Source organism: Mus caroli, chromosome 7 (genome assembly GCF_900094665.2).
Source record: "Mus caroli chromosome 7, CAROLI_EIJ_v1.1, whole genome shotgun sequence".
Taxonomy (NCBI): Eukaryota; Metazoa; Chordata; class Mammalia; order Rodentia; family Muridae; genus Mus; species Mus caroli.
This window is the reverse complement of record NC_034576.1, coordinates 58,420,975-58,435,387: the sequence shown is the minus strand read 5'-3', so window position 1 is coordinate 58,435,387 and position 14,413 is coordinate 58,420,975. Positions and strand designations below refer to the sequence as shown.

The 14,413-nt window shown below is 39.9% G+C and overlaps 1 protein-coding gene across 5 annotated transcripts in view; it reads right to left on the bottom strand.

The window, feature by feature from the left end:
* Positions 1-14,413, bottom strand: part of Tubgcp5 (tubulin gamma complex associated protein 5) — a 38,261-nt gene that overhangs the window by 18,776 nt on the left and 5,072 nt on the right. For 4 of the 5 annotated variants that reach the window (XM_021166239.2, XM_029479616.1, XM_029479615.1 and 1 more), the window contains exons 5-11: positions 13,923-14,002; positions 12,656-12,791; positions 8,716-8,830; positions 8,030-8,119; positions 7,224-7,317; positions 6,540-6,786; positions 4,644-4,846 (exon numbers count right to left, since the gene is read on the bottom strand). In XM_021166239.2, coding sequence (XP_021021898.1) covers positions 4,644-4,846; positions 6,540-6,786; positions 7,224-7,317; positions 8,030-8,119; positions 8,716-8,830; positions 12,656-12,791; positions 13,923-14,002 — 965 coding nt within the window. The remainder of the gene's footprint in view (positions 1-4,643; positions 4,847-6,539; positions 6,787-7,223; positions 7,318-8,029; positions 8,120-8,715; positions 8,831-12,655; positions 12,792-13,922; positions 14,003-14,413) is intronic. The other variant, XM_029479617.1, reaches the window with a different exon arrangement.

Here is a 14,413-nt window from a genome sequence, read left to right as displayed (position 1 = left end):
GGGGACTATCGGCATAGCATTTGAAATGTAAATGAAGAAAATATCTAATAAAAAATTGAAAAAAAATATTTGGGAAGCGGAGGCAGATGAATTGCTTCCAGTTTATGAATATACTAAAAAAAAGTCACTGAGTACTTATGAATTTAATGAGATGTATAGGAGCTTGGCAGGGAAGAATGCTAGGAGAGGAAGGGGCGGCGGAGGGGAAACTGGGAAGGGGGATAACATTTGAAATGTAAATAAACAAAACAACCAATAAAAAAATGAAAAAAAAAGAGAGAAAAAAAGAATGCTAAGAGAACTGCAGACGATGGCAACCTGGCTGTGAAGACTTAGCAGGAAGTTTGAGATTCCTTCTAAGACTCTATTGGGGACATTCACACGTATATGTAAATTAAGAATCTGTGGTTTCTAGTCAGCAGGGACTGAAGAATCAACTGTGATTAATAGGAGATCAGCATCACTGAGTCAAAATCTTCAGGTAGTATTTCCTCAGGGTAAGAACACAGAAGCTGTGGCCCAGAGGGGGCCAAGGCTGCATCTCATGGTGGCAGATGACCTTGTGGCTCATGCCATTAGAAAATGATATGGCAAACAATGAGAGTTTTCTGGAGATGACCCACCATTTGGCATGGCTGCAGTGGGTGAGCTCTGAGAGAGAGGCACAGCCCCAGAATTGCTTCTCGCTGCTGATAGGCCTTTCCTGCCATTATAACACAGCCTAATGATCAGCTCACCCTATTGGGCAGATTTCCTGCAGATCAATATCAAGATGTATTTCATATAATAATGCTGTATAGATCTACTAATGATTTTATAGAATTCCTGATTTGATTCAAATAATTTTAGGAAGAAAGTTTAAGGAGATGGTTTTGTTTTGCCAAAGAGATGTAATAAAGGTAGAATCAAGTCTAGAAAGTACCTCTTCCTCATAAGGCAGTAAGCAAAGGCTGCATATGTGCTTTTATAAAGTGCACTAAGAAGACAATGAGGCTTGGGGCAAATTTGTGACGCAGGAAAATATTCATTCTAGGTCAGGTCCAAGGATGAGGCTACACGTTTGCACTATGATAAAGCAAGGCCAGGTGAAACTGTTGTTTTGAATTACGATGAGCCTATAGAAACAAACACTGCTTTGAACTTATTATCAACATCCTTCTGTAACTCCCTTTTGTATAACATTTTATCTGTGAGGTAATTTTTTTAAAAGAACTTTTGTCTAAGAAGCTATAAAAATGCTGAGAGAGTAAAAAAAAAAAAAGTGTGGTTGTTGGATGCCGGGCATGGTGGCGCACGCCTTTAATCCCAGCACTTGGGAGGCGGAGACAGGAGAATTTCTGAGTTTGAGATCAGCCTTGTCTACAGAGTAAGTTCCAGGACAGCCAAGGCTACACAGAGAAACCCTGTCTCAGAAAATAAAATTTAAAAAAAGTGTGGTTGTTGGGACTCTGCTATATGTATGTATGTATGTAAATGTGTTTGCATGTATGCATGTGTACACTTGTAAAATTCTCGAGTAGTTGGGTACAACACACATACACACACACACACACACACACACACACAGAGAGAGAGAGAGAGAGAGAGAGAGAGAGAGAGAGAGAAAGAATATGCACGACTTTCTATCTATCCTTTTCTTTCTCACTGGCCACTAAGAGTTAAGAATGGACAAGAAGCCTGGCCCGATACTTAAGTTTTGCTATGGTCAGCACTATTAGTGGTAGTCCTATAAATCCCCTTCAGGATTTGGGGGTGGGGTTGGGGAGCGGATGGCATGCAGGGGTGCAGGAGCCAGTTACTATCAGCACCGACCCCAATTGCTGATGCCACATCTTGCCTTCTTCAGTATACCTGGATATAGATCTGGCTTTTGACAAACTTGGTCATATCTAAGTGTCTCTCCTGTGGTACTGGTTTTAAAGGCATGAAGACAAAATGGAGAGTAGCTGAGGCTTGTACCATAAGAAGCAAGGAGGGGCCATTGGTAATAGTAGTCTCAGTTGCAGTGGAGACCCAGGACTTGACTGGGTCATGGAGAGAGGTGGAGGCTTGACACTTTTTGGCAGAACCAGACTCCCTATAGGGAAGCCAGAAGGCTACTGGTGAAAGTGCAACCTGTAGAAACTCCAGCATTAGAGATTCCAGAACACTGGGACCACTGCTAAGCACAGTAACATCTGTGAACTGAAGCTCACTTGGACTTATAAGGTGAGCTATGTGTGCTTTAAATGGCAAAACCCAAGAGGCAGAGATGCCTAAGCTCTTTGGTGCCCCCAAAATTGTAACTGGGTCCCAGATTATACTATTAAGAGTTTCAGAGACAGGCCCAAAGTTGGATCCAGTTCAAGGGGAGGTCCCAAGGTCTGACACTATTACTGAAGCTATGAAATGCTCACAAAAAGGGATCTATCATGACTGCTCTCCGAAAGCCCCAACAAGCAGCTGAAAGAGTCCAGAGGCAGATAGTTGCACCCAACCAATGGACCGAAGCAGCTGACCCCTGTTATTGAATTAGGGAAGGCTGAAAGAAGGTGAAGAGGAGGGCGACCCTGTAGGAGGACCAGCAGTCTCAATTAATCTGGACCCCCGAGATATCTCAAACACTGGACCACCAAACAGGCAGCATACACCAGCTGCCACGAGGTCCCCAACACACATACAGTAGAGGATTTTCCAGCTCTGTGTCCATTCAGAGACGAAGCACCTAACCCTCAAGAGACTGGAGGCCCCAGGGAGTTTAGAGGTCAGGTGGGGTGGGGGTGGGGAGGAGGTGTGGGATGTGGAGCAGTCGAATGGTGGATGGGGAGGGGCGGGGAATGGAATAAGAAGTGTAAAAAATGAATTACAAATAAAATTAAATTAAAAAGTTTGATTTTGCTTTGCTCATACTATGCGGGTGCCCCGACTCCTCCCTCTTAGAGAAGATGTAACTTATTTTGAGCATACAGGAGGACTTGATAGATTGTGGATTTTAGAGACACTTTATGTTTTAAAGAGACTGAACTTTTGAAGTTATACTGTTTTATGTTGTAAGGATAAGATCTTAGGGATAAACAAGAAAGCAGAGGTTATGGTTTAATCCTGACATATTTGTGTGTCAAATGGATAAGGGGTCAACTGTGCTGGTTAGCTTTTGTCAAGTTGACACAGCTAGGGTCATCAGGAAGAGGGAACCTCACTCAAGAAGAGGCTTCCATTAGATTGCCCATAAGCAGGTCTGTGGGACATTTTCTTGATTAATGACTGATGTGGAAGGTTCCAGCCCCTCTGGGTGGTGTCACCCCAGGCATTTGGCCTTAGGTTGTTTAATAAAGTAAGCTGAGCAAGTTACAAAGAATAAGACATCAAGCAGCATTCCTCCATGCTGTCTGTTTCAGTTCCTGCCGTTAGGTTCCTGCCTTAAATTCCTACTTAAGTTTCCCTCAATGGTGGACTTGTAAGTCCAAGTGTTTAAGTTTAAGCCAAATAATCCCCTTTTTCCTCTAGTTGCTTTTGGTCAATGTATTTATCAGCAACTGAAAGCAAATGCAAACTAAGACATCTCCTTGAATGAAGATCAGATTTTGAACCTGACACAGCCAAGGCAGAGGCATATGGCTGCACTGTCTACACAGTACCATTGTAAGATGTCAACCAAGAATGAGAAAATGGGACTGGCTACTTGGCTTAGTGGAGATAGTGCTGCCAAGCCTGTTAACCTGATAACCTGACTTTGATCCTACCAAGTTCTTCAAGTCCTCCGACCTCCACAGGCATGCTGTGGCACATGTGTTCCCACCTCTACTCCCAAATAAGCAAAAAAGAATGAGAGAATTATTTTATTCTCCTTTGGCTACTAATAGGAAAAATACTGCATAAATGAAAAAAGTCAAATCCGTTTATGTACTGAACTTCAACATTTAAATGGAAAGAAGACAATAGTCCCACCAATCACTGGAACAAACCAGTAACTTACCAACCAGCCTCTAATTGGATTTGTACTTATAACACAAAATTCAGCCTAGTCTCTTATTTTTGATAGGGTCTTCACATGTAGCCTAGTATCACCTCAAACTCATAACCCTCTTCCCTCAGCCTTCTGACTTCACATGTTCACAACTATCTTAGCCAGTTAATATTTAAGTTCAGTAGCATTAAATACATTTGTACTGAAAACTTCCCACCCCTAGCTCGTAGAAGTCTGTTACACACTGTGACCACTTTAGACACTCCAGGTCATAGACTTGTGATCTCTTTCCTTTTTAAAAAGGGTCTCACTATGTAGCCCTTTCTACATGGGCTATACTTTCTCATATAGACCAGGCTGGCCTTCAACCCAAGAGACCTGCCTACTACTGCCTCCTGAGTACAGGGATTAAAGGTGTGCGCCACCATTCCTGGCTGTATTTTATGTAAAGTCTTGTTTTGTTTTTTAAATGATTATCTCTATAAGTCACATAGGTATTTTTTACTTCTTGCTTTCCTTTTGCTTCATCCTCCTGGCTCTTCTGGTAATTAAAGGTAGTAAGCCAGCCATACATTTGGAAGCTGTAAAACTTTGAACAACTGCCTGGCATACCATGAGTTAAACATCATTTAACAAGGAATTATACAGGTTCTATATTTTCATCATGCACTTTAGTTCACCCAAAAGTCCAACATACAGTTTGTTCAGAGGCTTCTCCAACATTGTCATATTCAAGAATGGCCTTGTACAGGGTGTTAAGCAGGTGAGATGCCCGGACGACATTTCGAGTATCAGGTGGAACTTCTGCCACTCCAGTACTAAACACTTTGTCCAGGACCTTTAGCTGCGCCAATCGAGGTGCCAACTTGTTCACCACTATTGCAAGTGTTATGGTTGTATCTGTTAAGTATCAACAAATCAAACTGAATAGCAAGAAAAGACATCTGTGACCAACATATAATACTGATGCTAATAATGCTTTTTCTTTGACATATGGAAAGGCATAGCCAGATGGAGGGTGGTAGGTTTTAATATCCTCTCTTTTTAAAAAAGATTTATTTATTATGTATGCACTGGTCTGCCTATATGGATGCCTGTAGATCAGAAGAGGGCACCAGATCTCATAGATGGTTATGAGCCACCATGTAGATGCTGGGAATCAAACTCAAGACCTCTGGAAGAGCAGCCAATGCTCTTAAACTCTGAGCAATCTCTCCAGCCCCTTAATATCATATCTTAATACCATTATCTTTAATATCATATCTTCCTTAAAGATGGAATTTCCATAAGTCAGGGAGAAAAAGGTAACTCAGACAAAAATAATGTATATGGGAACAGACATAAATCAGAAAAGAAAGACAAATGGTCTTCAATGTAATAGAAGGGCACTAAACTTCATGTAAAGAACATAAACTAAAACTACACACGGTAAAGTTACAAAGAGGTGGCTCAACCAAGTTCTCAAATGGCACTGACACAGCTCCTTATCCTGAACATCAAAGCAGCTGTATAGTTCTATACACGTGGTAAAGTGGCAGACTGCAAGGGCGCTACGCCTCCCCACACTGCTGGACCTGTAGTCTGGCTAATGCGCTGCAGTGACATGGCAGTCTCCTAGCTGACTCTATGTTAGAATTATGGAGACAAGCAAACATGGGCACTCTTTGTGCTACTCTGTCCTTAATTAAACAAAATTAATTAACAAAACAGAAAATTACAGGTGGAAAAACAAAAAACCACATACTTGTTGACCATTTTACACCTGTCATATTTGTAAAGAACAAAAGTTTAGTAATATATAACAAGACCCTGCAGGCAAGAGCATAAACGTACCTATATTCTCTTGTAGAGAAATACAGAAAAATCTAGCAAAAGTCACATGTTATTACATAAAGTCTTTGATGTATCAGTTCCACTCTGCATGTGTGTAACTACTGCAATGTCTAAGAGGTAACCACTGCAGGTACTGCCAATAGTAGAGTGGGAACAGTCCCAATGTCCACCACGGAGAATTGGGGTATGGTATGAACAAACAGTTTTCTGTAGAAGGAAATGAGGGAGTTCTCTCTAAAAGCATGTGCAGAAGCTGCCTGTCTTGGCAGGGGAACTGGAACAAGAAAAGTGATCACTGTAAGCTCTTCAGTAATTTTGGATTTTTAGAGACAAATGTCTTAAAAATAAAAATTTACGGTAGCTTCAAAATTATTTAACATTTTTATTTCATTTACATATTTGTGTGTGTGTGTGTTCGTGCGCGTGCATGTGTGTATTGGGGCCGGGGGAGGTAGATGTGTGTGTGCCACAGTGCACATGTGGAGGTAGAGGATAACTTGAAAGAACTGGTTTTCCCCTCTATAATGCTAGTCCTAGTCCTACAGATTAAACTCAGGCTGTAAGGCTGGGTGGCAAGTGTCTTTATCTGTTTGTTGTGTTATCTCTCCAGCCCTAAAATCACTTTAAAAATGAATATATTTATAAGAATTACTTATTTGCCATGTAATTTTAAATGTTTTATCAATAACTGAATAACTTTAAAAATATTCAAAGTGAGTTAGGTGGCTTATGAATTAAAAAAAAAAAAAAGATGACCTACCACTACTGATGACACACTTCTCAATCTCTGTAAGCTCTTCCTTGAAGTTAATGAAGTATTTGTAGAGGGCCCACATGAAGGCCTGGTAGGTTCTAAAGGGAGCGTCAGGTTGCTTCTTAGGTATGGGGCCATTTCCTGGTGGTGGTCTTTCAGAGCTGTGCCCCATGACTTCATCAATGAACTCCTGGAGCCGAAACACAACCTGGCCATATGCTGCTATTTGTTCCAGCACAGATCGTAAACAGCTCTAGAACACAAGTCAAGTATAAGTATTCAAAGCTGCCTTCCACACATGTTCAATTGTAAACAAACTGTGTGATACATGACAAAGGAACATAATGAGTTTCATTCATATTTAAAAGAAACAGTGAACAATCAGTTCATACACACTACAGAATTATGGCTTATACTTTTTAAAAACACACATAAAGTACAGAAAAAAATCATTACAGTATCCAGCTTTCTCAATATAGAATATAAGAAAAAAGAAAGTTAAATAAAAATTAAATGTCACGAATATTTAAGAATTGGTTAAGCCCAGTAAGCACAACTTAATTTTGCTTTTTAGAGTTTTTAAATTTATTCAATAAATTTGATAATGTAAAATGCCCTAAAGGTATATTACCAACATTTAAAAGACTGTTTAATTTTAAATTTAATTTTTAAGCAACAACAGATACTTACATGTGTCAAGTGAGTTACAATAATATTGTTTCTCACAGTTACCTTCCCATCTATCAACTGAAATATAAACATCTTTTTCACCCCTGAAAGTAACCTGAAATGAAATAAAAAAAGATCAAGGTCAATATGCTTGAAGTCTACTAAAATAATCATTAAAGTATAGTTGAGAATTTTATTTTGAAAATTCAAAATTGGGGGGCAAAATGGGTCAATTGCACGAAAATGGGAAGATTGTCAAACTTCACAGGATTAAGACTCAAAATATTTATTTTACCATCATTTATAAGTTCAATCACCCCCCCGCCCCGCCCCGCCCCATACACACACACACACACAGACACACACACACACACACACACACACACACACACACACAGACAGACACAGCCGCTAAATTCCTTAAGATACAAAGATACCCCTGCATGTTTAAAACTGTAAGAATGTTGATCGAATATTAGTACCATCTAGACCCAGGGGCTCATCAGAGGCTGCAGTAGACTCACAGTGTTGGGTACAAGCATAGACAACTCTCACAGACACATTGCAGGTGAAAGAGTCAACAGCAAACCTTGCTTTAAATTCAGATATTCAAAAATGATGGTCTAACTCGATTCCAAATTATTTAAAATGGGAAAGAACATATCAAAATTACACATGCTTCACAGTGAAACCTAAAGTCTGAAATTCATCCCTAAGGCCTGTTGCTAGCCTCCAAGTAGAATGAACTTCTTGAATCTACTCCTTAAACACAGAACAAAACAATTTTACTCCTCAATAGTACAAGCTCCCAGGCTGACGCATCTTACCATAGGGTTTCCCGAATGACCTGTGTCTCAGTAACCACCACCCTGTCATCTGGAACATACAGCAGCTCACTGCTGTACAGGTGCTGGTCCCTATTAAAGAGCAAACATCAAAGGTCAACAGAAAAGTTTTAAGTAAAATTACTCGTCTCAATGAATATATGCAATTTTATACTCAGCAATTAACAAATAAACACAATAAATGCCTTAAGTTCACTCTATATTCGTTTTTCAGATTCACTGAAATCTTTTTAATGAAGCATGTTCAGAGCAATTACAATTGTTTTGTCATTCAATCAATTGCCTAAAACTACGCAATTTTTAAAAAAAATTAGTGTATTTTTATAGAAAGTGCACTAAAATGGAAATTAGATACAGGCTAGCATACACCAATCTACTTAAAACGAAGATAAACATAGTACCATTAGTAATTTCATGATATTAAAATTAATTAGAAATTACTCAAGGGAGGTAAGGCTTAGGTCAACAAAACAGTGCTGTCTAATGTGTCTAAGACCTTCAATTCATCCCCACCATGATGTTATGTGCACTCTTGCATACATTCCACTACACTTGTTTAAAATTAACAAGTTTACAATTCCAGACTTGATTTAAATCACAAATCAAAGTTATATTCTTAACCATCAAAGTTTGTTCTGTCATTATATTAAACAGGAAGTTTAGCTTACCAGACAGCAGCTAAATTGGAGTGCAAATGTGTACTGTGTGGAATTCGGAAGCGCCTGGTTGTCCAGTACTGATGGACTACATGCTGTTCCAGCCAGCTCCGGCTATCTGGCTCATCTGCCACAAAAAGTGGAATACATATCAATTTTTACTGTGACTAGGTACTTTCACCTCCTCCTGACTAAAAGTGTAGCTCCCTTGGGATGAAACCATGTCTATGAGGGCTCTCCCATGGCCACAGTGTAGTCTGTGAGAGGGATGATCTAGATTTACTCAAGTTGTCACAAAGATAGAAGGTTTAAGAATTAGAAGGACCAGGTGGTGCAGTGCATGCCTTTAATGCCAGCACTTGAGAGGCAGAAGCAGGCGGATCTCTGAGTTTAAGGCAAGTCTGGTCTAGTTAGTTCTAGGGTAGCCAAGACTACACAGAGAAACCTTGTCTTGAAAACCCAAAAGAATTAGAAGGAGGGGATAAAACTGTTACTGCCCACAAACTAAAAAGCCCCCAAAACCCAACAAACTACCAAATTTACAATGAAGATGTAATGTAATGAAGAATGCCCAACACTGCAAACCACAGAAACCAACAGTGTTCTTCTATACCTACGTAATCAAAGTAAAACAAATTGCTCAAGATCCATAACAATAAAAAATGCTAACAGGCGGGCCGGGCGTGGTGGCACAGGCCTTTAATCCCAGCACGTAGGAGGCAGAGGCAGGTGGATTTCTGAGTTCAAGGCTAGCCTAGTTTACAGAGTGAGTTCCAGGACAGCCAGGGCTACACAGAGAAACCCTGTCTCAAAAACAAAAAACAAAAAACAAACCAAAAAATTGCTAAGAGACACAGAAACCACTAGATGAATACTTGAGAATATAAAAGAGAACATGAACAATAAAGAACTCACAAATCTTAATAGGACTGGGGGTATGCTCAGTGGTAGAGTATGTTTACTTCCAAGAAGAGTCTAACACAATATAAGATGATTAGAAAAAAATGGAGGTATTGTCAGCTTCCCCAAGTTAAATCTATAAATTTACTAAAACCCTAACTAAAAATCCAGCTGGAATTATTTGTCACACTGCTTCTAAAATGTCCACAGAGTACAGGTTCACAAAGAGATAAGGCAATTTTGAAAAGCAGTGAAGGATAGAATATGTATTCTATACATTAAGACAGAAAACCACAAGCTACAAAAACACCAAGTCTGTCCCTGGGTAGACAAATACTAAAGTGGCAGAAGATCTGTAATAAAGTACAAAGGAGAACCTGATGCATAATCAAGATAAAACCATCAAACAATGATGTTGCTAGTCTTTAGTCTCATGGCATATAAAAAGCCGACTCTGGAGACATCTAATGATTCAAATGTGATCCTATCCAGAGTCTAGTCAGGAAAGTGTAGTCTTCATCTCTCATTAAGGAAAACTCTTTGCAAAGGATGAAGACAACTACAGAAAAAGACATCCAACCAAAATGCAGATTTGTAGAGCCCAGTCTCAACTGATACATCTTCAAGACTCCTGGCATCTAAGGCTCAGAAACCACTGCAGAAGAGGAAGCAGAAAGACTGTAGAAAAACAGGAGTTTGCTCTGCGGTTCTGCATCCTAGGAATGTCAGTAAATCCCCTCATAAAGTCTCACCAACATGGCTGCCTGAACATAACCTAAACAAGGACAACAACAACAGACATGTTAATGTGCATCTGAGAAAGTTCATGAGATCTCACCCCTACACAAAGAACTACAAGCCACCAAGGAATGTGGAGAGCTTGGGGAGGGGGCAGCCTTCCTCAGGACAGAACACACCAATTGGTTGTCCAATACCAAAAGTAAATGGTCAGCCCTGAAAACATACATACAAATTAGCATTATAGTCTAAGTAGTTTGTATTCATGTATGAAACAACAAAAAAGCCATGAATGTAAAAGAGAACAAAGGGAGGAGGCATTTGAGAGGGCTTGGAGAAAGAAAAGGGGTAAATGATACAATTATTTTAATACCCTAAAAAAAAGGAAAATAAATCCTCCCCAAATGCAACAATAATAAAACAAGCCCTCACAAAAATACAGGAAAATGTTGGTTTTAAGCAAAAATTTCAAGACCAAACATTGACCATCTGAAAAATTGTTTTAAGATTTTAAATGTTCTTTATGTAACAGTTTGCGAGTGTGTGAATGTATGTGTGTGCCTGCAGTGGCGGAGAAGTTAGAAGAGGATGCTGGATCCTGTGGAGTTGGATTACAGGCGGTTCTGAGCAGCTCACCTGGAAGCTGAGAACCGACCCCTGGTCCTGGGAGAGCAGCATGCTCTCTTAAGTACTCAACCACTTCTTCAGTGGCTCAAATTCACTGGTTTGATTGAAAAATATGAGGAACAGAGATTATTTTTGATTTAAAAAGCAAGATGATTAAAGCTATCTGCAAAACGTTTAACTTGAGAACTAAGATCAGCAAAGAAATGTTGCAGAGAAGGCAGTAGATACAAAACCAAATGAAGTGGGGCATGATGGTACACTTCTATAATCATAGCACTCGGGAGTCAGAGGGAAGAGAAGGGACTCAGAGAGACCCTGTCTACAAACAACCCAAACTCCACTGGAACAAGTAAATGATGGCAATTATCAAGAAATACACAGAAGAGTCAAGTCAACAAATATGTGAAGTCTTTAAAAAACCAGTTGTCAGCTAAGTGCAGACAACTCCCCAGACCTAATACTTAGTACTTAGGAGATTATGGAGGCAGGAACTTATATCAAAGCCGAATTCTCACACAAGAGCAGATGGAGCAGGGAGCTTGGGGTAGCAGAGGTAACTTGGGGCCTATCATCAAGGGAAAGTGTGTTGGAAATACAAACTGCAAACTTCAGACTTCAATAACAGTTTAAGAACTGAGAAAGAGATGTTCCCATGCTAATATGGACAGATCTTAGGAGTGAGTTCTAAGGAAAGGTAAGGAAACAAGATTTACATATAAATGTAATTATGTAATTTACCATACCAGTAGGCACAATGTTTGCAATGCAGAGCAATGACTGACATATAGATAGCAAATAAATTAGAACAAGTGTTTAAAACTCGCCGACAGGAAAGGGGTATTAAGATTGGCATTAAGAAATAACAGTGGACAAAATATGTATAGTAGGATTTCTTTATCTTAATCTAGTATTTTCTAAAATTTCTACCAATCCTAGTTGCTCACTGACAGATGAAAAGATAAGCATTCAAGTCAAAAACAAACCTTACAGTAAACTTTCTTCCTTTACTAACTTCAGAATGGTTAACCCTTTTATAACAACAAAGAATGCATTTAGGACCAAGTTATCAGAACTACTATTGAAAAACTACATTCTAGGGCTGGAGAGATGGCTCAATGGTTAACAACACTGGATGTTCTTGAAGAGAGCCCAAGTGTGTGCCATTTAAATGGTGGCTCACAACCATCTGTAACTCCAGTTCTAGGGGATTTGATGCCCTCTTCTACCTCTGTGGGCACCAGGCTTATACATGGTATAAACAGAAACATAGCAGCGCCACTACAAATAAAATAGTACTAAAATATTAGAATATTAGTGCTATGTTTCCTTTTTGAACTGACAGAAGGGATAAAAGCTATAGTGCTACTTCTTAGGTACACACTCAAGATCAATTAGCACAGTGGTTCTCAACCCGTGGGTAACATAAGATACTCCGAATAGCACGTACTTTGATTATGGTTCATAACAGTAGCAAATTACAGTTATGAAGTAACAAGAAAACAATGTTATGGTTGTGGGTCACCACAGCCTGAAGAACTTCATTAAAGGGTTGCAGCATCAGGAGTGCTGAGAACCACTGTACTGGAAATGTCAGAGCTCAGCAATAGTCTCATCAATGCCATTAGTCATCAGCCTGTCACCTGACACCTCTTGTGAGAAATCACCAGCACTGAACCATGTATAATACCTTCCCAGCAGACTTGAGGCCCCCCTTTTCTGTTGTGGTCTTGCTCTTCTAATGGGGTCCTGTCTACCTGTATCCCAGAGTCTTCTCTGCTCAAGGGCTGCTGTGCATCTTCATCATCACTGTCTTCAGACCAATTCTGATTTAAGGAGAAAAAAGATCTTACTCTTGAGACTGTAACAATTGGAGTGACTTAGGCTTAAAAATGTAGAACATTTCTGAAGAGAAGCAAAAGCCGCCTTCATCTCATAAGTTTTCATAATGGTGACAGTCTGATTTGAGGTGATAAAAATCATAGGACGGGCTGGGCATGGTGGCGAACGCCTTTAATCCCAGCACTTGGGACGCAGAGGCAGGTGGATTTCTGAGTTCGAGGCTATCCTAGTCTACAAAGTGAGTTCCAGGACAGCCAGGGCTATACAGAGAAACCCTGTCTTAAAACAAGCCCTCCCCGCACCCCCCCCCCCCAAGACTGAAGATCTTAGTCTATGATGTCTACATGCATGGGAGTAGTGTAGATAAAGACTGAGGTGACAAGGAAGGGCAGAGTGCAGACAGAAGTTTCTATGAGTCATTGAAGAGCTAGTGAAAGCTAATTTGTTTCTAGTTTCAACTCAGCCAGATTTACTTTTTGTGATGAATATGTGAGTTCAAATGTCTGTGAATGAAAGTAGCAAGAGCCACGAATGAATTTCAAAAGAATCCCACATGTGTTACTGCTTTGAAGCGGTGACTGAGAATAACACATGCTTTTCAATTTCCTTGATTAAAAGTACAATAGGAACTAAATATAATTAATCACTTAGTACATTTATTGCACTGACCTACTTAAAAATAATTATTTTGGGAAAGGATATTGTAATTTGAAAAATTTCCCCTTTTACTTCTGTTTAAAACAACACCAAATAATTATATTATTATTTAATATGTAAATAATATTGACATACACTGACTTAGCCCAGAATATTAATAAACCTTCCACAATCCACATCATTAAAATGTTAATATTTTGCATTTTATTTAGAGTGTGTATGCTCATCCACGGCTCACATGTGTAGATCAGAGGACAACTTGCAGGGGCGTCTTCTCACCATGCAAGTCAGGGGTTTGGTTCGGCAGTGAGCACCTTCAGCTGAGGAGCCAGACTCACTGGCTTAGTGAAGAGACTTCCTGTTAAACAGCAGGTGCTATGGCAGAAGGCTGCACTAGAACTACTGCTGCCACGTGGGCAAGTACTTATATTTACATCAGCAAAACAAAAGCCACTTACCGGCGTATCAATATCTGGACCAAGGCCAATTTCTTCACCTTCCATCAGGTACTTCCCCCAGTCAAAATCATCCTTCTTTTCTACAATTTAACAAAGGAACCTCAGTTTTATCATAAATATCTGGGAGAAAAAACCCTCAACAACGCTAGAACCCATAAAACTACAAGTAAAAAGAAACCCACATAAAATTAAAAATGCATTCAAGGAACTAAATTTGAAAATATTGAGACACTCGGGACTAGGAAGTAGCAAGCATGGAGCTGAAGGACAGCTGGGCAAAGTGGCTCACACTTGTAGTCCTCGACCTTAAGGTAGTTCAAGGTCATCCTCACCTACATAGTGTGAAGCCAGCTTGGGCTACATGAAACTGTCCTTTAAAAAAAGAGATCAAGCCAGGCGTGGTGGCGCACGCCTTTAATCCCAGCACTCGGGAGGCAGAGGCAGGCGGATTTCTGAGTTCGAGGCCAGCCTGGTCTACAAAGTGAGTTCCA